Genomic DNA, 24,074 nt, shown 5'->3' on the forward strand with positions numbered 1-24,074 from the left:
AACCTCAAAAGATTTAATTGATTTAAGAGGAGGCAATAATCGGAGTCCCATATCACAAAGACTGTATAGAACATGTCATGAAATACAGCATTGTGGAGCCAATCATTTATGATCCTATTTTGGTAGAAGGTCCCAGTAGATTTTTCCGTAACATTCACATCAGACTCCCACATTGTTATTTGTGCAATCCAACACTTTGTTAGGCTTAAATCAGAATCTTATAGGAGTTTAATGTTATACTATTTAGGTCCCGGTGGAATAAATTTCAAAATGATGGGCATAAATTTCAGTGAGTTCAGATTTTATTGCAACGTCGTTCCTACTGGATAGAGGCTGGATTCATGAGGGGATTTTTTACTGAAAAGTAAAAAAACATTGGTCTTAGGTTGGCTGTTTCTGCCATTGTAATGTAAGGTGGTGACAGTTGTCTAGGGAAACACATTGTTAAAACCCTCTGGCTGTGCAGTGTTGTGTTGTATGTGTCTGCCATCTATTGGACTTGCATGAAACACCACTTTGCTTTCCTCTAAAAGCACAGTATGTGGACACATTTTGACACAGGTGAAATATGTTTAAAAAGCATTTATCAGTGGAGACAGTTCATGGTAATTTAGTAGCGTGAGACAACATATGAGCCAAGTTTGTAATAAATGGGCATCTCATTACATTCTCAGATTTTAAAGGTATAAATGAGGCCATTATCTTTTGTGAACATGAAGTTTTCTGCAAAGATGAGAATGTCAGGGAGACGGGGGCAAAACCACAGCAAGTTGGTAGTGCCCATCTAAGAGAAACATTTTTGTGTTTATGGTAATGAGGAACAGTGGTTTGTAAAATAGAGGAAAAAAGTAAATACCCCCAAATTTATTAAAAGAACTCACTTATATCCTATAACATGTGTTGCGGTGGGAGCCGGGGTAGGACGCCAGGAAAAAGAGGGAGTGGGTGAGTGCAGGAGCCGGCTGAGCACGTGCCTCCTGAGGTCCTCTGGTCTCTGTCTGGATCAGTCCGCCTCACCAGCCCCTGGGCCAGACTCCCATCAGCCCCATACCCTGTCTGCTCTGGGCCAGACACCACCATGACCACTTGTATTGAGAGGCCTGACCACCATTGTGCCACAGTAGAGTACACAAACAAACAGTGCAGACACACACAGGTCTGCTCCCTGCCATTACGTCGACTCATCAAGCCCACTCGGCTTAGTCATACCATAGGCTTCCAGTGCAAGCAGCTCCCTCTTGGCTTTGGATGGAGAATCTGGCAGAAGATATTTGCTCATTTGTCCCCACACATGTATGTGGTTTGGTAACGCTGCTAGGGACTGCTGCCCCAGCCTTTCTTACTGTCCAGATTCAGAGCCAGCCAGGCCTTTCCTGGGTAATGTCCTCCCACACAGTCTGGCTATATGGCTTTTTGTTGCTCATATTCAGCTGTTTATGTCCTTACAATGTGTTTTCTGTCGATTTTGGTATGCAGTATGGACGGGCCAAATATGTAAGCATTGTTTCATCTTGCTGCACAGAGACAATTAAAAGTGTTTCTCCAACTGCAGCGTGATTGAAATGGACACTGTCTTTCATTGGAGTCACTGATAAAATAGACTTGATTTGTGTTATTTGGCCCACAGACAATGTACAGTTTTTTCCTCTTGTACAAAGAGAAGTGGCCTTAATTATGCTGTGCAGCTCTTCACAGAAATTGTACTTTTCCTCATTCAGGACAGATAAAAATTGATGCTTTTCTTCTTCTGATGAGCATAGCAGTTGACAGATGTAAGTATGTACCAAATGCCAGGGCAGGGCTCAGTTTATTTCCTGGATTAATTTATTTCCTTGCGGATTACAAAGATTTTTAACCTATTCTCCAAACCCAGCCATTATTTTTACTGTTACTGAAGTTCGGTTACTCACTCTTGCATTAGCACAAAGTGAGGAAACATGTCCCGTATCGAACATCATCACATACACAAATATGTTTCCATCAATTTGGGGTCATTTCATAGACATAAATTCATTTCCTGGAGACTTACCCAAACTATAACCATGACCACTACCTGCCCAACCCTAATCCTTACCCTAACCTTCACCGAAACCCAACCTTACCCTAAACTTTAACCAAGTCTTCACCCTAAAATTGAATGATTTATGTTATGGGGACTTGCATTTTATCCCTATAAGGAGGGCAAGTCCCCGCAATGTGACTGTGTAAACAGATTCACGTCTCCACAACATGAGTACACACACACACACACACACAGCATTTCTGCCCTCTTTTCATGTCGACCACAAGGCTGACCTGCTGGCCTCTATTTCCTCTGAAGAGGATATCCCCCTTCAGGAGAGCCTTAAAATCCATCAGGGCAGACGACTTGAGATCCTGATGTATGCGCCTCCTCCTCCATTGTCTTTGAAGCGTTGGGAGGCTTTGGCTCTGCCCGGCCACAGTGATGATTACAGCCTCACAGTTAGGCCGTTACTGACATGTGCTCAGCTCGCTTTCTGTCTGATGTCCCCCCATGTTTGATGGAGAGAGGAGCTCTGGTTCACTGATCAATGTAATTAGGATTGCGGTTTCTGGTACCCATGCCCACGGTCTCTAACTACTGCTGCCACCGTGTTCCCCCTCCTTAGTTACCAAAAGAGGATTTTCTGAACTCCCCAGCTCCCAAAATGACAAAAAGACCCCTAGTGCAAACCCACAGACAGTGTGTTTACATGCACAGAGTATATTGAGTCGAAGCTCTTTACTCGACTGAGGGCATTCTGAGGACAAGCTGTGCATATACATCTTTACTGCCCCTCCGCAGATATCATTGGGTGCAAAATAAACAGAATGTTCTAAATGTCACCATGGAAACCGACTTTCCGCAGACCGCCATGAATAAAAGCAAACTGGCTAAGATAGTTATATTTGCATGTCTCTGTTTGTTAGCCAATATTGACATGTCTGAATTATCATCATCAGGTTTCCTGTCACTGGGTTATGACTTCACGTATTGCACAAGTCATGATGTTTTCATGACCAGGGTACACGGAGTAATATTATATTGAATTGCTAATGTGATGAGAACACATTTTACATGTGTTTATATTTTAAAGGGCAAGTTTTAGGTTAGCACAAAAAACAAAACAACCCAAATCAGTTCACTCATTCACTATTCCCTCAGCATCATTTGGCATCATCACTGATAAGTGTAGTGCCACACACCTGTTATTTTTTGCCTCTATCAAATATAATGCATTGCATTGTGGAGATGCTGTACATTTACTCTAATATATGCAAACCATATAGACACGAGGACTTATTTTGTAAAATAGATTCCCATGCCCACATTGAGATGGAAAAACTGGAACATTACATCACATGAGGGAGCGTAACCAAGAACAGACAAGTAAAACAATTATAATGACCGATCCATTCAGCCAGATGAGGTTTATAATATGAAGTAAGTACTTATACACATTTGATCAAGTGCAGCCTTCTAATTCTAAGCCAGCCAAAGGAACATCAGCAGTTTCAACAAGGCCCTATTTTCTCTCCATGGTTCTGTTCTCATGGCGTGTAAAACATATACATACATTTTCTCCCTGAACCCACATGTGTAAATTCAGTAAGGAGTTCAAACACTGAACTTTAAATGTTACTGGGAGGAAACACAAAAAACAAATGCTGTAACTAAAATAGTGTTTATTCTATAGAAAAAATACCTCATCCAATGCACACAGTAAGAAAAGGAAAAGTGAATGGTACAAAAACAAAGGTTTATAATGTCATTCAAAGAATATTGTTGAAACATCATATCCTTTAAGGACCTTTCTGAATGCATGCACTTTCAGTTTAAAAACATTCTGGATGTCTCATTTCTTTGAGATATTTTTATAACATGAAGTTTCTCCACATTTAGCTCCCTTATGCCCAATGCACAGCAGTGCACTCCAGGCTGAGCTGAACAAAGTGTGACGCTCTCATCAAAAGCAGCTCGTAGCCTTTCGTCCCAAAAACCGTCAAACATAATCAAACGAAACATTAAAACCTTGACACTGAGCTATGCTTTGATATAACAAAACCAATGCGTACAGTGTTGACAGTGGATGTCTTAATACATGTGGTAAAATTTGTCACCCATCTCTCAGAACCAGAACTCGGAGACGAAGACGTTGACGTTGACAATGTTCTGACCGGAGTCGCCCTGATTTGTCAGGTTGCGCATGGACAGTTTCAGTATTGTAGACAGTGGACCAATCAGAGGCTTCACCTGGCGAACAACACCTGAAGGAAACAAAGAAAAACACCATCAGTAATAGTCAGTACTATAAATAGTGCTTTACTTTTGTAGCCTATCTTTGGTTTGTTTCATTGACAACAACATCAATTTGTCGATTTTGTCATTCCTTCAGTAGCCTAATGGTTGATTAACTAAAAGAGCAGCAATTAGCCAATATCAGCTTTCCTCAAAGATAAACTGCTTTTAGAGCTTGTTCACTTTGATTTGATTTTGAGTGTTTGCAATGCTATTTGGCTTAGAGCGCCACCCAAAGCATGTTTTCTCACTTACCCTTAGTGGTATCTGGAAATGCATATAGCTTTAGTTTTAAGTGCTGAGGTTTTGAGTTAGAAATTCTGCTGCCATCCCGTGCAATTGAGGCCAATGGAATTTTGTTTGTGGCGCGCGATGCATTGAAAAATCACATTTGTCAACAGTGTGTTTACAAAAACAATGTCCCGGTCGCAGGCTGTCAAAACCCAGACGTGTTTCAGATGCGTTCTTCAGCTGTCTGTGTCACGCATGTCTGACAGCTCTGTCAATTTTATGTATATTTCAGTTTTATTCAATGCAGCTGCCTACATTGGTTACGTGGCACTTTGCGCATATAGCCATTTTTCCTTTTGTGTACAGCAAGTACTGTGTCTGAACATCCACAGCAGAAACTGACAGAGGACCGAAGCTGCTTCGATGTTGGTGTGCTCGTGTAAACAAGATGTTATCATGCAGATAACCCACAGACATCATTTTCATCATTTTTTATAGAGGCTTTTTCTTTGGTAGAAAGGCAATCCTTTCATCAAGTCATTTTTAGGGTACCTTCCCTATTGGGGACTAGGGATTCAAAGGAACTTTCACTTGCTGGTATCCCCTAACCCTAACCACCTTCAGGTGTGCCGTGGTCTCTGCTGGTAACCCTAACCCTAACCCTTGGGTAAGTATTCAAATGTGTTTACAAGCTAAACAAAACTGTCCGTGACAATCGGCGCTTGCTTCCTCCCTCCCACCTTCCACCCTCTGCATGGACAAGAAACACTCTCTATCACGGTAAAACAGATGGGAGAATAAACATACTGCAACAGAGCATTACTGAATGCCCATGGAATTCAATGGGTGCTCCTTTTAAGTGAACATGCGATTACAGGGGGAAAAAAATGTCAGTGTTTATACAGGCTGTCAGCAGGCCTTTTCTCTGCAGAGGGCTGGTGACATTTCAGCTCTGGCCTGTTTGAACAGCCATCGCCAGAGTGCAGCCAGGCAGCACAATCACCACACTGTCCTCCCATCACACCTTCAGCCGTCCTCTTTCTTTTCCTCATTTCCTCCTCTTGTCTTTCTCTTATTCGTAACTGAGTCAGTAGAGTGTCCAAGCTTTGTCATGATGACTAAAGAGTTTAACTCGACACGGATTAACAATGACGACGGATCACTGCCTCCATCGGTCTGAATTATGAGGCTCTTTTCTGCGGTGCTTATAATAAAGCAGTAAAACCCGTTTGGTCGATGTTCACCACAGGACAAATGACGATCCATTATTCGGCATCCGCTGCGTCCTTTGGGACACTGGCATTGTATGATGGCAGATCCCCCCACCCACTCATTCTCCTCCTTCTCTTCCTCCCCTCTCTTCCCTTCCTGAGGGGGCCTGGTGTTTGTGGCACCATCACTATGGCCCACAAGGGTAAATGAGTCCCATGTGTTTGATGGAGGGGAGCAGTCCCAGTCACGCAATACAGCCATGGAGGCATTCCTCCAGGAATCCATCTTTAACTCTGGGAGGGGCAAGCAATAGGAGCATGAACTGCTGTCTCCCTCTCTGTGTCACTTTCTTTCGCTCTCTCGGCCCTCTCCTAGTCGGATCTGTAGGCACACAACAGATTCCAGCAGATTCCGGCGATAAGCAATTGAAGGAGTGTGGAATGGGGCCCACTTCTACCAGGGTTGCCCTTTTGTTTTGGTGTTTTGGGACTCTGTTGCATAGTGACACTAGATGGAGGGGAGTGGGACTGAGATTTTATTGTTTCCAAAGCGTCAGCGCCATCAGAAAGAGCTAACCTTTGCTTAAACCTAACAACAGCCGCAACATTAAGAGACTAGCTGACATGGAAAAACAGATTGGATTTTGTTTTGAGTCTGAGAATTATTAAGCCAATAGAGATGGCACGCAGCTCTGACTTGACCAGTGCAAACTCAATGTGAGTTCAGAAGGTTCATAATTTGTCCGTGTACTTAAATCAAACGAAACCATTTCAAAAGCTTCAGCGCTGGGTTGAGCAAGCACACAATGAAGATGAGTAAGATATCATTATGAGCACAATATGGACCACCGCAAAGACAGATGGGTTTCAGGCTTTTTTTAATTACAGTAAGTGTAGCCTCTATCTAACGAGGACTAAACACTCTATAATGAGGGTCAACTGACGGTAAGTTTTCCACTGAAAATCCTACAGACTGTTCCTATGAAATGAAGCTAAACAATCTTACCGCATGAATAAACAGAGACACGCATCGCGTTCAAACTCAAAATTTATTAAGGACATCTAAATAGTGCAATATGTGGAATGTGTCTGAGGCCCATTAGTGTTTTGTAAATTTGTTTGTGGTCTAATTAGCACATAGAGAGGGCACTGTGCTCGGAACAGAAATTCTGTGATGGTGCCCAACGGATCCTTCAAATCAGCAAATTTCCCCCGAGCCCGCTGTTGATGATTTGAAACACAAAACATAGTTTGCTTTTCCTCACCTCAAATTTTGGAATCTGGGATGCCATTGGGTGTGATAACAAACCCAAGAATGTATGAAACGCTTTGTATAAACACCAACTACCAACACCAGTTTCATTCAACTTCTCACGTTTGTTGAACTTATTTTTTACACGGCCTCGAGGGTGAGAAAAAGGTGATTACGCTATTACATTGTGGGCTGAAGAGCCCGATTCTGCACAAAGGAGCTTGGTGCTAAATTCAGCACACGTGATGCCATGATGACTCTGTGTTTCCGTAAGCTTCCCATCAAAAGCATGGTGGTATCCTCAATGAAGGGAAATCATCAGCTAACAGTTGGGCCTCAACACACTCGGAGTGAACCTGAGGTGAAACCACAACCGCATACTCATCTTTAACATTTCATCCGGGCTGTAAGGCAAAAAGCCAACAGCCACAAAACAGGTTGACTTTGATTGGCTACCATACCACCTGAGATTCATATAAATAAACACAGGGAGGTTTTCAAAACTCTATAGCTGACAGTTTGCCCTGTGACTGGGTTGCAAGCTCATGTCATCCGAGGCCTGGGCTGCGGTCGAAGAGTCAAGAAACACTTTCCTTGAACTTGATGGAAAACGTCATAAACTCAAGAAAAATTCATGAGGTAAAAAACAACCAAATCCAACTGCACTTACTGCTGGGCTACATAAATATGCATAGGCAGATGCCGAGTAGTGCATCACAATAAATGTTGCTGCCGCAAGGAATTGTTGGTTGGAATTACCTCCTTTCCTTTTGTGAAGGATGGTCTAGTGTACCCTATGCTAAAGATGATAAGAAAGGACCTTTCTTTAGCATCTAGAGAATTTGACCATCACTGACCATGTCTGCCACTTCGATACTTCTGGGTCATTTCACTCAGTTCGGAAACTTCCTAAGCAAAAAAGAGTATTCGTCTGCACCCCCGAAGTACCCCAGCAGCAGATCAAGTTGTAGTGCTGGAAAGGTTTGTGGTGTCTTTCCATCTCGCTGAGGTATCTGCCACAGGGTGCAAAGGTGACTGTGCTGGCTTCAACAGCCACCATCAAACAAACAGCTGTACAATCTGTCCGTTCTCCAAAGCATTCCGCCACACCATAAAGTAGCCCCTTAAGTAGAAAATAGCCTTAAATAAATGCATGCTAGTAGCAGGGACACTGCCACAAAACAAAGTGAAGCAAATGCCAGGAGGCATTTGTCATCCTTCATGGCCACGACGGCTGCAATATTGAAGGGTTACATGTAAACAGTACAATTTCGGGGTTTTCTGGTTTCTACAACTCAGCGAGGAAGTGTATGACAAAATCCAAAATGAACGGGTTTAACACCAGAGACAAATGAAAAATATGCATTGGCCTCACCACAGTATTGTATAATGACACACTGGTTGTGGCGCTATGCATGCTCACTACAGTGAAACCGTTGGAGAGTATCCAGGTGGTGTACAAAGTTCCAGTATGCAAAGAGGGTACTGGAGGGCATTCTTTAACATTATTATGGATACAACTGTGATATGTTTTGTATCTAACCATAATATCACTGATGTACAGCTGAACGCTGCTGGCATAAACATAAAGACAGCAAAGAGTGGTTTCTTATTCTGTGATTCTTTTTTTTACTGCCTGAAGCTTTTTCTCCAAAAAGTCCATAAAAGCTAGGAGACATGCCAAAGAAACTGCTAACTAGCTCCCTTGTTACCCCATTAGCAACGCAACCAATTTGAGTTTTGATAACCCGTCAGCATGGCTGAAATATAATCCATTCAAACTGCCAACATAACCCACTGTACAGGCCGAGTGCACAGGCCCCTCAGGGACCGGATCTTGTGTTTACAGCCTGGTCACTGGTCACTGGTACAAGGATGACCAGTCAGGTCAGGCTGTCCAAACACAACTCCGACCACTCCAAAGAGGGGGTGGGAGCCCTGCCCACCCCTGCTCTGAAACGCCAGCATATGTGGCTTGATATTTTAAGGTCAATTAACAGCGAGTCATAGTTACAGATCTCGCAAATGGCCCATGGGTCATTGTTGGACAGTGTCACCACTGGGTAGTGACATCACTGAAAAGCAGCCGTAGGGACTTGGTTCGTTCTTTTCTTGGACTTTCTGTTTTAGCAGTTGTGGGCCAGAGCAGCTGAGATGACATAACATGCACCATTATCTTTACCACAACCTTTGCACTATATTACAAGTGACCTTTCAAAGCGAGGACCCATAACTAAGGGGCAGAAAATAGACTTGACAAGTAGACTAAATGGAAAGGATATGAGATGAAAACCTGCTTTGTTTGCATTTTAACTCTCCACCTACATTCTAAATAGAAGAATGTGTGTCATGTCTCTATAAGCTGTTGAAGTACCTTGCTATCTACTTTGGCATGTTGCTACATGAGCATTAATTTTATGAACTGAGCCTTGTGAACTTTCAATAAAGTTAAATTTTCTTAAGATCGGTGTGCCAGACAGCAAAGCGTACAAAGTGTAATGACGATTATAAATTAAATAGATTACCAAACTGATGAAGATAAGTATAACTGATGAATTATTGAGACAGTTTTATTCCCAGTAATGTGGACTGTATGTGTGCATACCAGTGAGTTTTTGACTGTGTGCATGGTGTGTCTCTGCAAGCATGACATATCTGCATCACTATCTCTTCATCAGTACATTGACGCTGGAGGACCACCCGAGGGGGGCATTGTGTGCCTGACTATGGCGTTGTTGGGTGGAGAAGACCCTGTTTTGATTAGCTGTGCTGTACTAATCTCTTGTGGGACAGACAAGGATTCCTTGTGGGCTTGGCGCACTCTGGTGGTCCCTCTGCCGCCAATGTCATGATTCATCCCAATGACAGCCACTCAAACTTGAGGAGCTAGTTGCCTGCTTATCTCCGCTGCTGTCCTCAACTCCTCACCAGCCACAGCCGCAAGCCGGAGCCGCAAGCTCCACTGGCTCTGAAGTAGTCATGTCTCACACAGTAAGCTCACATTCCAACAGCCACTGTGGACGGCTGCGCTGACGACCATGACTACCTGCACGCAGACAAACTGTCCACTTCCCCTTCCATTCATCTTGCTGCCTGCCACACTGGCTGCAAGCCCTGTGCCGGTGGCAAAGCAAAAGGTATTTATTCTCAGCACAGGATATAAACCGCAAAGGCGTATTTCCACCTGCGTAACAGAAATGGATGGAATTTAGCTGCCGCGTCTTAGCCTCACAGTTCCTCCAGAGGACTGGTGTGACTCATGAGGAGGAGATACTGTATCATCTGTTGCTCTCAAGTATAATAAACAGAAATACTACATTTAAAAAAGTCTCTTTTTTAAATGAAGTACTAGTAATTACTCATACAGAGAAGATATTTGGACACATTGCACGGATGACTTAACACGTGCTGACTGATTCTACAGTTGGATACTGATTGCATTGCGCTTGATTTCCACGCATTAATACTGATCAGTCAATCATAATCTACATGATTGTGTAAATACTTTGGAGACATACAGTTAGTGATTTGTATGCTGCTTTTGTTAATATCATATTTTTGCATGGTGAACAGGAAGAAAAACATTTTCGTCATTAAATAACGGCTAAAGCCAAGCTGAAAGAATGCACACGTGCTCAGCAAGTCAACCATGATAGATGAAGATAAAAAAAACTGCGCTAGCCTCACAGGGAGTGGCCAAAGACAATATTGATCCCCACTATGATGTATGCCACTGACAGATTACCAAACAGGGGAACCACCAGCATTTTGTCAGAGGTGAGAGACTCAGCCCCGGACTCAGCCCATGCTTCCAGCCGAGACCAGTGTTTTCCAGTGTTTTCAAAGGGAGGGCTCATCCATCCACCTGCTGACTGTCAAAATCAATCATCCCATTATCAACCCTGTTCAAACAACCTGTCCCTAATCACAAGTGGATGATATGAGTAATGCATTCCTCCACTGTTTGTATTTCCAAATATGCACATGATGTGTCACAAATGTTGTCTTTGTTGTGAGGATTATACATAGAAATTTGGTAGATCTGCTGCGCATACCTGCCGGGATTTGCGTGGTCGCCGCTGGGCTACTGTGGTCGTCATGGGAATCTGCAAGTGTTTGATTGGTTCTGATCATGTTTTCCGAGTGCTGAGGGCCGGTTATGTTTGCACAGATGCGTAAGGCTGTCAGGGTTGTCTTCCAGATGTGACAGTGGAGGGAAAGCTAGTGATGGATGACCAGGAACTAGGAAAGAGTGGCACAGTCCTTACTCTATTTGGTGTGCTGTCAGCCTCTATACGTGCGCGTGCGCGTATATGCGCATATGTCTATGCAAACACTGCATGCCTGTGTGTGCAGCCGCCTGGTTTTAAAATGACGAGCAAGTGAGCAGAACGGAAAACAGCGTCAGCCAATCAAACCTTTTAAGAAACACTTTTTCAAGTTTGCAACGGATTCTGAGGATTCCTAACTGCCTCTTTTGTCCCTTTCAAAAACACTAAAAGAGGCCAAAAATAATGGCCAAAGTTAGTTTGAGTTCACGCACTTGTTCATTAGTGGAGCCTCAATGTCTGCTACTCTTCACATCCCACCAAGCTGTAATACCACTGTTGGAGACACTGGAGATACTGGAAACTAAGCTTCCTTAAGTGACACGTCAGCGAGACTCATACAATGGTTACGCAACAGCAACATCTGTGGGCCAAAGCACCAGCAGCACAACCCACTAAATAAAACCAAGAGGGCCTTCATCGCACCGTGGACGCCACACTTCACAGTGAGCAGTCAGTGACCAAAGGCTCCAGTGCACAGGGCCTCAATTTGGATATGCGATGGGCAACTGGTGCTAACATGCAAGAGCTGCATCCAATAAGCATCCAATGGGTTTGGGAGAGAAGTGGCTCCTCACAAACAGGCCTTTCATGTGGTCGTCAGTTTAAGTGCTCTAATGCTCGGCGAGACACTGAGGCCTAGCGTGGGGAAATGGAACAATACATTTAACCACATGAAGCAAAGCGCCCAGGATTACTTCTGCACATATTTTCTCTCTCTCGCTTTCCTCTTTCATTGAATCACAGTCTCTCACTTTGTCTTTCTCTCCCTGCAAGTTTATTCTCTGTCCCTCCCTTGTGCACACACATACATACTTGCCCCTGCAAATGAGCACCACCATAAACAGGGAATTTCTCCTAAATCCTCTTTACACACACGCACGCAGACACACTCAGTAGATGATATATTACAAAATAAGGCTTATCACTCATGCAGAATTACAGCATTGCACATTCCAACAAAAACATACCATTATGAGACAGTACAATATAATTATAACTGATTTAACAGTGAATTGTGTGAATTATTGCTGGTTCTAAACATTTTCCTCTCATGTCGTTGTATGAATTTGGGTGCGTTTGATAATCACACATCTGTTTCTGCACAAGTGTACAAGAGTGCATGCAGCCACAATCCAGCCTGAACTGGTGACAGTCACACACTCTCTCCTCCTCTCTCCCTCGCTCTATCCCTTTCATTCTGTAAAGACAGATGTGCGCACTGACAGGTCATCCCTTCATCCATCAGCGAGAGAGGAAGAAGGCGCTGTCCTTCCACTGCCACCCTGCCTGCATCTGAGCACGAAACCAAAACAAAAACACCTAGACGGGCCCAACAATGTGTCATCCGTGGGCTCACAACATCCTCATCCATCCAAGGCCGAGGCTCAGCTCAGCTCTGCAGGCCTGGGTCACCACCAGACTAAAGGATGGGAATGGCTTCTACCCAAACATGTGTTGTTGTTACACACCACTGGAGATGATATCTGCTGTTCCTACTTGAAGTAGTGCAGGGCTCCTTTTGCATCCTGGTGGTCGCGGAGCAGGTAGTTAAGATGAACTACTTGCCGGCTGCAATCGCTCATGCATCTGTGCATGTTAATCCACAACTGCAGATTCATACACTCTGTTCCTGTACATTCAGACCACCATAAGTTACTGTGGAAAATAATGATCTGCTTGGAATAAGCATAGCCGTAGATAAGTGAATTAAATGGTACTTTGTTTAACCACAAGACTGTGAAAAGTGAAGCCAAATATTTGGTGAGACAGAAACAGGCCTTCGTCTGTCTCAAAGAGCCACTCAGAGGACAGCTCTGCAAAGACACAGACACAACAGGCCCAGTGAAGATGACAGATACATGATGCCACCACACGGCAAAGACCATAACGGGCCGTGTCAGATGCACTTATGTCAGGGCGTCCAGACGTTGCTTATGGGATATTTTTGCACTTTTTGCCCCTTCTCGATGTGCACATATGAGATTGATTTGTAAAAAAAATACATATGCATTTTCCAAAACGAGAAATTAGGTAAGAAAAACCACCTCCTTTGTCAAAAAGAAAACGCACTTTCCAGTCACGCAGGCTGTCGGTTGGTACAGGCTGCATGTTAAAGCTGTTATCGTCGAATTTTCGCACTAAGTTGGCTCATCCAGACTTCACAACACACAAAGCAAAGTAAAATCCCTGTACTCACCCACATACATTCCATTCTCTACCCGTTTGATGATGTCAAAGGCGTTCTCCACATTGCCCTCCAGGATGTCAAACTTGACGTCGTAACTGCCTAAGTGATAGGACCCGTAAGCCGGCACCGTGGTTCTCAGGAAAACAATCTCTGTTGGAAGATAACAATTAGACACAAAAAGCTTTTGGAGCCTAAACCCTCATAATCACACTGGGATTGCACTGCCAAGCTTGTGCCAACTCTTGTTTTCCTTTTTTTTTTCTTTCCAAGAGAGAGACAATAAAATGAGAGATGGAAAGGTCTATGTTTACTGTACACTGAGAGGGTCACAGGAAGGTTGAGGCTTTTCAGTGCTGTTGTTCAGCTGAAGGGCCTCGAGTCCTTTACACCCCAACCAAGAGCTTATGAGAGATGACAAGAGCTTAACTCCCCGTGACGTTGAGCATGAGTGTGTCTGAAACATGCGCTGCACGCTGGCCAATAGATGCTTGTCAGCTGTCACTGTCTGTGTGTGATTACCGTGGTTACTCATATCCAACCAGCATGGCACTTACTCTCTGGTGTGGGCCAGCCAAGCCCGGACTGCATGGAGAACATCATGGAATAGCTCAAGTTGGGGTCAGAGGTAGTCATATGGATTTTGGCAATGAAATGTATGTGATGGGCACCAGATTACAGGAGATAGAAGAGGAAAAAAGGGCCGAGGACCACATTGACACTAACAAACCACAAGTTATCATGTTGTCTTCAAATTTGTTGTTTCCAGAGATCGTAGCAGGATGCTCTGTCAGAAAACGAGCCTCAAATATGGGCCTTTGTGGGTGAGTGAAATTGTAGAGCAGAGGGACGCACAGGAGAAATTTCATTGGAGCTCACATGATCACAGACATTATTGTTTCATCGAAACAAACAAATGAACGAGTCAAAAAAGAAGAGTAATTCATTTTGTAAAATACGCTTATTCCCTTTTTTTCCAAGTTAGATGAGAAGGTCGATACCACTGTCACATTTGTTATTTATTTATTTACAATTTAGCACAAGGGCTGCAAATAAAGCAACAAATTGTTGAGAGGTGGATTTTGTTACCTTTGTACAAGGCCAGGCTAGCAGTTTCTCACTGTTTCCAGTCTTTATGCTACGCTAAGCTAACTGGCTGCTAGCTAAAGCTTAACGATTAACCAGCAAGTGTGAGAATGGTATCAATCTTCTCATATAATGCTTGGCGAAAAAGCGAATAAGCATGCTTTCCAAAAATGACCAACTCTTCTGTTGGTTATTCCCCAAGGAACGTCCTTTCGATGAGCACGTTCGCATCTGAATCCCATCTGGATTCTGCCAAAGAAAATGGACTTGTACCTACCCTCTGGCCTTGTGAACTCTCTGAAGGTGGGCAAAGAGATGAAGGTGTGGGACACTGAGTGCGTGGGGTCCAGAACACAGGCGACGTCATTGGGCTGACAGGTCTTAATGCAGCGAATGGTGTCGGAGCGTTCAAGCCTCGCCAGTCTAAAGGAGAAGAACAAACACACACGCCCACCAAAAAAAAAAAAAAAAGAAGAAGACACAAACACGCACATGGCTTCTGACCTTTAGGTAATGCCTATATAAAGACTTCAGAGTCAACCGCCTCTGGTTTTTAAAGCTCACAATAACAGGGCATCCTTCGGAGCAACCCAATGCGTAATCAAGAACTCAGCGGGACAACTCCAATGGCCGCTAGACAAACAATATCTGCACAAGACAGCAGGGATACTGGATATAGCAGTCAACATCAAAAATAATCAAATTCTATGTGGTTTGGAAGAATAATAAACCAACAATGGCCAGAACTCATTCTGAAGCCAAACTTGTGGAGACTAGCGCTGCCATTGATGCTTTTCTGATGGACGATTTCAAGCTGTGTGGGAAATGAATTACTACACTCGCAGAGAATGATCCACAACCTGCTCAGGAAAATATTTGGATTTGCTGAGCATCCCCGGCTTCACATCAGATAATCTCTTGAGGAGGATTTATGGGGCAAGGGAGTGTTCTAAAAGACTCCTAAATTGTGAGCAACATGACTAGACAACTCCCCAGCCTCTCCCCAGGGCAGCTCTCATCCTATTATTTAGGGCTTTGTTTATTCCACAGACTAATCAGTGACAGGTCGGAGGGATTGGAGGGCCCCTGCTGGCTCCTAAAGCTAACGCCACCTGAAGTATCGCTATTCACTACCTGTCTGCTGCATAAGACTTTGAAAGAGGTTTCTAAGGCATTAACAACCTCATAAATCAAGAGTTTGTCTTTGAAACGACGGGGAACTTGTGATCATGAGAGAGCTATTGCAACAAAATAAAAGCCTTGACTTTGACATCCAAGATGTTAAATTCAAGCTCGGTCTTCACACAGGAGACAAGTCAGTACACGGCTATATTGGGTTATGAAAACAGCCAAGTTGCCATGTATAAGTCCAGTTAATGTGCACGGCAGCCATATAGCCACATTGTGAGTCATGGGCCGTGGATCTCTGGCGCTCCTCAGGGGACCTATAGGCTGCAGCTCAAAGTCGAGGCACGGCTTGGGTTGCAGGGCTCCTTCCACGGAGAGCGAGGAGAGAAGCCCCTGACAAAAAGTCAAGCCACCACTGGGTAGGGGCTTGTAATTAGCAATTAGCGGGTGGGTCCAAGTTTTGCTTTGGCCCAGGCCAAACCCACAAAATGTTCTCCTAGTTTATAATACCACGGCCTGAGCTGCAGAAAGACCCGAGCGGGGCTCTAGAGGATGAGGTGAAAGCTCTGTTGGGGTAGAGAGTAAATTTACGAGAAGATAATGACCCAGGGTGAACTGCCCCCTACCACACAGATGGGCACTTCAAAGCAGGGGCAACAAGTGGAGCTAATTACAGCTCCATGTTCGTTAATGTATGTTTACCTTTGAAACAAATGTGTGTATACATGTTGATTTGCGCATGTGTGCCTTTGTGCATGCAAACATGCTTGTGTGTGCGCGTGCATGCACAGACGCACGTCTCCTTCATCTCCCCGTGCCTCACGTGGCCCAGCCCAGGAGAAAAACCCCAATACTTTCAGACCAGAAAGAAAAACAGACTTTTTGGATGAAAGTCCTCTGGTCAAGCGTAGGGCCTTTTATTTTTTTTGGTAATTATTATTTATAGTCGGCACATTGATAACGCCCCAACACAAACACTGTAGGGCATCATTCATTCTGTGCGCGGTGATGTTGCCGTACCACAAATTGTTCAGACCACCGGCCAGAGCCCAGAGCCCCATAACTCAATGTCAAAGGGGAGGAAAAAACCTTCTGTGCGCCACTATGTTCTTATTTTAAGGATATCCCCACTGGGGACCAAGTGCATCCTTACTGGCCTGACAGCTCAGGACAGGAGGAACCTAGGACATCTGAATTTACAGTTATTATAAGCCACAGCCCTTGGGCAGCAGCCTCACAGCATGTCAAACTATTTATACTCTCTCCTGCTGGTGCACATTTCCCTCTCCTTTGCCACTGCATCCCATCGCATGTCACTTACTCAGCCTTCATTTGGATTATCTGTCTGCTTTGGGGTTTACACCCGCAGTATGCAGTGGAAATCTGTGTATTTTACATTAAGCCCAAAATGTAATGGGAGCTAAAGAGATGTGCAAGAAAATAACTGTCAAAGAAAGACGTATTTGCGGTGCAAGGTAACTGATGTTTGGGGAGTGGGAGTAAAAATGCATTAAAAGGCCCAATCTGGCTCATTTTTGACTGGAATTTGGAGGTGTGGAATTACTTTATGGATTTAATAAATCGTGAAATTTGAGGTATATGCACACGTAGACCTAGCATATACTTGATTTATGGATGGGAAATTTGGCCTTTATGTGTTTCTTAGTCCGTTTAAAATACACCTGGTTTGCTTCTGTGTGGACAAACATCAATGATTCAGGAAAACTTTAAATGACCATTAATAAACAATACTAGCTAATAACATTATTAATAAATTCTGTTGTTTTCTGGTTAGTATGTACTGTATATCAAAATACCTTGTGTATAGATTTTTCCAATCAGGTGACTGTTTTTTTCAATCACATCTCCAAATGTGCCTTAAATTTTAATTATATGCATACGACTAATACTAGAGATTTACATGCACCATTGGATTTCCTTGTCACTGAAGTTGTTGGAATAATAGTTATATGAAACTATGTGAGGAAGTCTTCATGTCTCCATCTGTGATGTGGCCTCACATTCCAGCTGCTCTCTATGCTGTATTTGATTAAAACCCGACAATGCGCCATTATCAAGAACTGGGTTTGACTTGAACATGTGTTATTTCTATTTCAATTTTAATAGAAAACTGTTCATCCAACACATAAATCATAAAATACTGCAAAACGTCAGACTTTATCATGCAACCATCATCAAATTACACTCAGTTGTAGGCAGACGTGGGTCGTTACCATTTTATTTTTTGCCCTGACCTAGAACGCCACCTAGCGGCTATCACAACGCCCTACCTCCTTACATTCATTTGGATCTAATTCATACTGCTGAATAATGATCCTTTATTCTAGTGGTAAAAAGTTGATTATGTAAAAATGCTACTGGTCTAACCCCTGTTTCTTCTGATTTTGTGAGTTGTATTGTTAGTTCCTCTCCACTCAGAAAAATCATGTGTCATCTTTAACACGTGTGTAGCATCGCACAGTCATATTTGAGTTCACTTATTACAAAAAATAGTGATGCAGCAGAGACAAGGCCCCAGACTCTTTGTAGAAATGTGATGAATTGAAAATTTGAGTATACTGTATATGACACTTTAGGATATGCACTTGGAAATACGTACACACTCGCCTTCATGTTGAGAGTTATACGAGAGGATCGATATCACTTTCTTAGAATCTCATCGTGTCACCGTGAGGAAACCAGGAAAGACCCCAGGAAGTTATTACACCGGGCAAGAAATAGTCCCAGAAAACCACAACTTGCTGTTTTTACACTTTGGTTAGACACAACATACTAATTAGTGAGCTTTAGAGGTTCTGGTAGGTGGATTTTGTTCCCTGTAGACAGAGCCAGGCTAGCTGTTCCCCAAGTTTTCCCCTAATCTCCCCAATCTTTATGCAAAGCTAAGTTAGCCAGCTCCATATTGTTATATACATTTGTATATTTGAATGGCCCATGAATGAAAGAACACACGATCTTTGGTTAAAGATGGATACTGGTCTTATAATAATCACTAATTGGAAGCCATAATTTATATCTATATTTGCCTGCATATAGCTATATAGCCACATCTTTATATGTTACAACATACAGCAGTCGACATACTGTATGGTCATCTTGCATGCATTTCGTGTTGAGGATTAACTCTTTCTGTTTTCTCTACCAGACAATGCATTTAAAATGACACATCCTTTTTAAGAGTGTAACACTTTGTGTCGCCCTGCACGGCTCTTGCGTTTATTCTAGCAGGGGATTGTAAGGTACTCTGGGCTCCTCCTGGGTAACAAACACCAGCACTTTAGCCAAGTACGTGCTGACCGTGCCATAGCGACGCAGCCTGAGCTCCAGAGACAGCTCAAAGTCCTGTGGCTTGTTGATGAGCTTTGCCACCGACATCACGCCGCCGGTGGGCACCCGATCCGTCTTGAAGAAACCGCCCTCATTGCCAGCGGTGATAGCAATCTGGATGTCGTCGCCGGCCACGGTGTGGGAGGGGCCCATGCGGAAGATGTTGGTGAAGACGGGGATGTTGATGGGGAAGGTGAGGTAGTAGTAGGTTATTCTCAGGGGCATGGCCAGGCACTCGACAGACTCATTGCAAAGCAAGCGTTCACATCGACTGCAAAGAGAGAAGGGGCAGGGGCGGGGGCGGGGGCAGGGCAGGACGGGATAAGACAGAACAAAACAGGCAGAGAGAGAAAGAAAAAGAGAGACCAGGTGTAAATTTCATTTGCCGTGCATGGCATGCAGTGGGAGGAACATCAGTATGCAGCTTCATGACACTTTACAGGCCAGTCACGGTGCCCTCTGTAGGATCATGCAAGAAGTCCGGTCGCTGGTGCCTCCATAACAGGGTGGTCATACACAGCCTCTACTGTAATTGAGCCAATGAGAAAATCTCCATGTGCATTTCATCATTCTAAAAAAACAGAACATGCTACAGCCGAATCCTTTCATTCCAGCATTGAGCATACTGGACATGCAGAGCCTTGATCCGTACATATGAATAAGGGTCAGTCTAAAAGTCCTCATGTTGTTTACTGTTGTACTCAGAGCTCTTGCTAGGACGACAATTCAAACGTGGCTGTGAGGAACACGGACCTTGTTCTGTGAGCGTTTGTGTGTGAGGTTTTATTATTAATGTCTGTTATTTAAGGACACATTGAAAGCTTAATGAACGTGTGTCCTGTTCCGCAACAGTGTGTGCAACAGAGACACAATCCAGATACTCACGTCTCTCCGACGCGCCGGTAGTTGTTTGGGCAGTCGAAGGACAGGCATCTGAATCCACCCTGTATATTAAAGCAGCTCTGATTCTCTGTGCATGTGTGTGTATCTGTCACACATTCATCCACATCTGAGAGGGAAAGATAAAAAGTGGGGAAATGAGATTTGAGAACGTTCCCAAATACGACTCGCATCAAACCTGACATGAGCCTGCAACCGTCACATGTAGCATTACAGTAGGGCTAGCTTACCCTGGCAGCTGCGCCCATTGGGTGCCAAGGTGTAGCCACTGACGGGACAGGAACAGTGGAAGCTGCCAGGTGTGTTATGACAGCGATAGGAGCAAATGTGACCTCCAGTTGGCAGGGCACACTCGTCTATATCTAAAAATGCCACAGGGACAGGTAAAAACAAGTCAAACCAGAGAGTGCATTTAAGAAACGTACAACCCTGTTTCCAAAAAAGTTGGGATGCTATGTAAAATGTAGACAGAGACACAATGTGATGATTGGCAAAACACTGACACCCCATATTTAATTAGAAATAGCCGCATATCAAATGTTGATACTGAGAAATCTCATTGTTTTTAAAAATTATGTCCTCATTTTGAATTTGATGTCGGCAACATGTTTCACAAAGTCGGGACACGCTCATGTTTACCGCTCTGTTGCATCATCTTGTCTTTTAAAACAACACTGCTGAAGTTTGGGAGCTGAGGAGACAAACTGCTGTAATGTTTTCCCGTTCTTGTTGTTCGGGGTCTCCTTTGTCACATTTTACTTTTCAAAATGCAGCAAACATTTTCAATGGGTGCCAAGTCTGAAATGCAGGCAGGTCAGTTTAGCAGCCGGACTCTTTCACCACAGAGCCCTGCTGCTGGAATACCTGCAGAATGTGCTTTGGCATCGCCTGGCTGAAATAAGTGAGGCCTTCCATGAAAAAGAGGTATGCTATTGTGTGGCAGAATGTGTTCAGCCTGTGTGTGTTGTTTCCTCTTTGCATGGTAGAGTTTCAACTTGCATTTGAGGCTGCAGTGATGAACTGTGTTCACAGACGATGGTTTCTGGAAGTGTTCCTGAGCCCACGCAGTGAGTGCACTACAGAATCAGGTCTGTTTTCACTGCAGTGCCGTCTGAGGACCTGAAGATCACGGTCAGCCAATATTGGTTTTTGGCCTTGTCTCTTGAGAACAGTCTTTTAAATCTTTTAAAGACATTGTGTACTGTAGACAATGAAATCCTCATTGTTTTCTAATTTTATATCAAGAAACATTATTCTTAAATCATTGCACTATTTGCCAGTGCAGTCTGTCACAGAGTGATGAAGTCCTCCCCATCTTTACCTCAGAAACAGTCTGACTCTCTGGGAGGCTCTTTTTATACCCAGTCATGATACCCACCTGTTGCCACTTAACCTGATTAACTGTGAGATGTTCCACCAGCTGTTTTCTTCCAGCATTTCACAGCTTTTCCCCTCTTGTGTTGCCACTGTCCCAACTTTTTTGAAACATGTTGCATGCATCAAATTCTAAATAAACAACTACATTTCTTATTTCTTATCAACATTTGTTATTTGTGCTACTTTCAGTTAAATATGGGGTTTAAATGCACATTAGCAATTTTTTTGGAAATGGGGTCATCTATTTCAACTGACTGATGACAAAATGTGTTTCTGTCTCATGCAATACACAGTTTGCTATCATTGTATGCATACACAGAAGCAGACTGGACATGTTAACACACAGTAGATTGTATCTCAGAAGCACCTGGAACTTTCTGAAAGCAGGACCAGTATTCATGTATTCCTGTTAAAACGGGACCATTTTACCTTCACAAGTCATGCCGTCAATGTCACTGAGCTGGTAGCCACGGCGACAGTAACACTGGTAGGAGCCATATACGTTGGCACACTCTTGACTGCATGGGTTGGTCTCGCACTCATTCAAATCTACACAGAGATACGATGATTACAGAACATTATGAACTCTATCCCACGAGTTAACTGAGAAGTACACCTCAGTGGAAGAATAAGAACGATGCATCTGCAGAGAGGTGGATCCTCCTTGGCCTATTTGAACGTGTGCTACATGCATGCACAGTTACAAGCTTGGTTTTTGTGTAAACAGGCTACTGTGAGTGGGCTGAAATCTTTTAGACTTTGCATAATCGCCTGGAGGGTATTTTTTTTAAGGTGGCATCAACCAACCAAACCAGAGCAACTTGATGCCATAACAGGTCGTAAGAACACATGTCAGCTGTAATCAAAGCCAAAAGGTCAAGTGAACAGGGGTTTCTATTGCTTCAGCCACTGAAAATATATGCACAGTATAGCCTACAATATATAAGACATACACTGTATAAACAGTTGCAATTATTACAATATTTATCTTACCGTCACAATTCCTGCCATCACCAGCTAGTTTGAAGCCGGTGGTGCAGCTACACTTGTAGGATCCCAGAGTGTTCTCACACTTATGGGCACACAGACGGCCAGGGTAGTGCCTGCATTCATTAATATCTAAAATACGAAGTCGAAATGTGCCACAGTAAGCAGCTGAAATGACAGAATCTCACATTGGCAGCATGCTTTGTTTACACGCAGAGGAGGATCTAACTGCTTACCCTCACACACCCGGCTGATGCTGTTGAAGATGTAGCCAGTCTCACACTCGCAGCGGTAGGAGCCCAGCAAGTTAATACAGCCATGACCTTCACAGAACTTTTCAGGGCCCTTACACTCGTCAATATCTGCAGAGGGAGATGCAGTCAACAGAGGATGAACGTGATAATCATTCACCTCAGGATCGTTGGTAATATATTTTGTTGTGCAGGGAGCATGGTGAGTTTTTCAGCCGCACCAACACAGCGCGTGCCGTCCTCGTTGAGGTGGTATCCTCGACCACAGTTAACAGAGTTCCTCTGGCAGATGTAGGAGCCAACTGTGTTGATGCAGATCTGTCCTCTGGGGCATGGGCCCGCCTGGGTCACACATTCATTGATGTCTGAAAACACAGACGACATTATGAAAAGATCGCTCTGGTTCTAGTCCCATGAGCATCAATGTGCGCGCCAAATTTCATGTCAAGCAATCTAGTAGATGCAAAACAAAGATGATATTTTGGCTTGAGCGTGGCACAAGAAAGACCACAAAGTATCGAAAACAAAGGAAACAAAACATCCTTTTAGGGAACATCAAGCTGTTTCCACCACAGACAGTACTCTTAAATATAAGTGGGATTCTTAAATATAAAGGCTTCAGATGCTCAGATATTTAGAAGCTGCAGCATTTATTAACAGACACACTGTAACCTATACTGTACATTTAGGGTTAGCCAGACTGACAACTCACTCACAGTATGTATGTGATTGTTGTTTGACTGCTCTGATCCTCTCTGACCAGTGAATTGACTGCAGTGTTTCTAGCACCACCTGTAAGTACTGGATCGGTGTGCTACGTCCCTCAACAGAGAAGTAATGAGACAACGGGACAGAATGGAGTGGGTCTACTGGTACCATCCACAACTTTTGGTGATGGGAAAGCAAAAAATAACCAGTGTAATGTGCAACAAAATGAACTGAATCAGACCGCTATATTATGCTCAATGAATGCCTTTCAGGATGATCTGTAAGACATTTTGTATTGTTCCTTGTGTACGAGTGCACATTTGGGTCCTGGAAGAAAAGTCTGGTTTCCCGAAAAGCTCCGAGATTTTTTTTTTATAGCAATGAGCATCTGCTCTTCATCTGGAACTGAACTTTCATTGAGACAAAAGTTCAAGGAGTCACCAAAATCATGAGGAGCCATTCTCTCATGACCACAAATAACCATTAAGGTTTGGCCGTTAGCTGTCCACATGCCGTACTCTGCACCAGTGGGTATAACGCCATGCAAAACCTCTGGCCGACCCACTGACGAGTCAGCTAAAATACATGTCAGATTTCCTGCTCTTGTTGTTAAGAGCTGTTAGTTTACCAATGCAGTTGCCGAGGGCATCCTGGATAAAGCCGGCACCACACCTGACCTTAGGGAGGCAACGGAAGGACCCCTGAGTGTTTTGGCACTGAAACTCTGGGCCACAGTTATGGATACCAGTCTCACACTCATCAATATCTGGGTAAAGAAA

At 43.7% G+C, this 24,074-nt stretch overlaps 1 protein-coding gene across 2 annotated transcripts in view; it reads right to left on the reverse strand.

Moving 5' to 3' along the window:
- Positions 1–3,672: 3,672 nt before the first annotated feature.
- Positions 3,673–24,074, reverse strand: part of fbln1 (fibulin 1) — a 29,729-nt gene continuing 9,327 nt past the window's right edge. The window contains exons 8-17 of one of the 2 annotated variants that reach the window (XM_041938525.1): positions 23,924–24,061; positions 22,809–22,952; positions 22,573–22,698; positions 22,343–22,468; positions 21,779–21,898; positions 20,203–20,334; positions 19,958–20,081; positions 14,874–15,019; positions 13,523–13,663; positions 3,673–4,269 (exon numbers count right to left, since the gene is read on the reverse strand). In XM_041938525.1, the coding sequence (XP_041794459.1) occupies positions 4,130–4,269; positions 13,523–13,663; positions 14,874–15,019; positions 19,958–20,081; positions 20,203–20,334; positions 21,779–21,898; positions 22,343–22,468; positions 22,573–22,698; positions 22,809–22,952; positions 23,924–24,061 (1,337 nt within the window). In that variant the 3' untranslated portion in view covers positions 3,673–4,129. Of the gene's footprint in view, positions 4,270–13,522; positions 13,664–14,873; positions 15,020–17,668; positions 19,344–19,957; positions 20,082–20,202; positions 20,335–21,778; positions 21,899–22,342; positions 22,469–22,572; positions 22,699–22,808; positions 22,953–23,923; positions 24,062–24,074 lie in introns of those variants that run through there. The other variant, XM_041938526.1, reaches the window with a different exon arrangement.

Source organism: Chelmon rostratus, chromosome 6 (assembly GCF_017976325.1).
Source record: "Chelmon rostratus isolate fCheRos1 chromosome 6, fCheRos1.pri, whole genome shotgun sequence".
Lineage (NCBI taxonomy): Eukaryota > Metazoa > Chordata > Actinopteri > Chaetodontiformes > Chaetodontidae > Chelmon > Chelmon rostratus.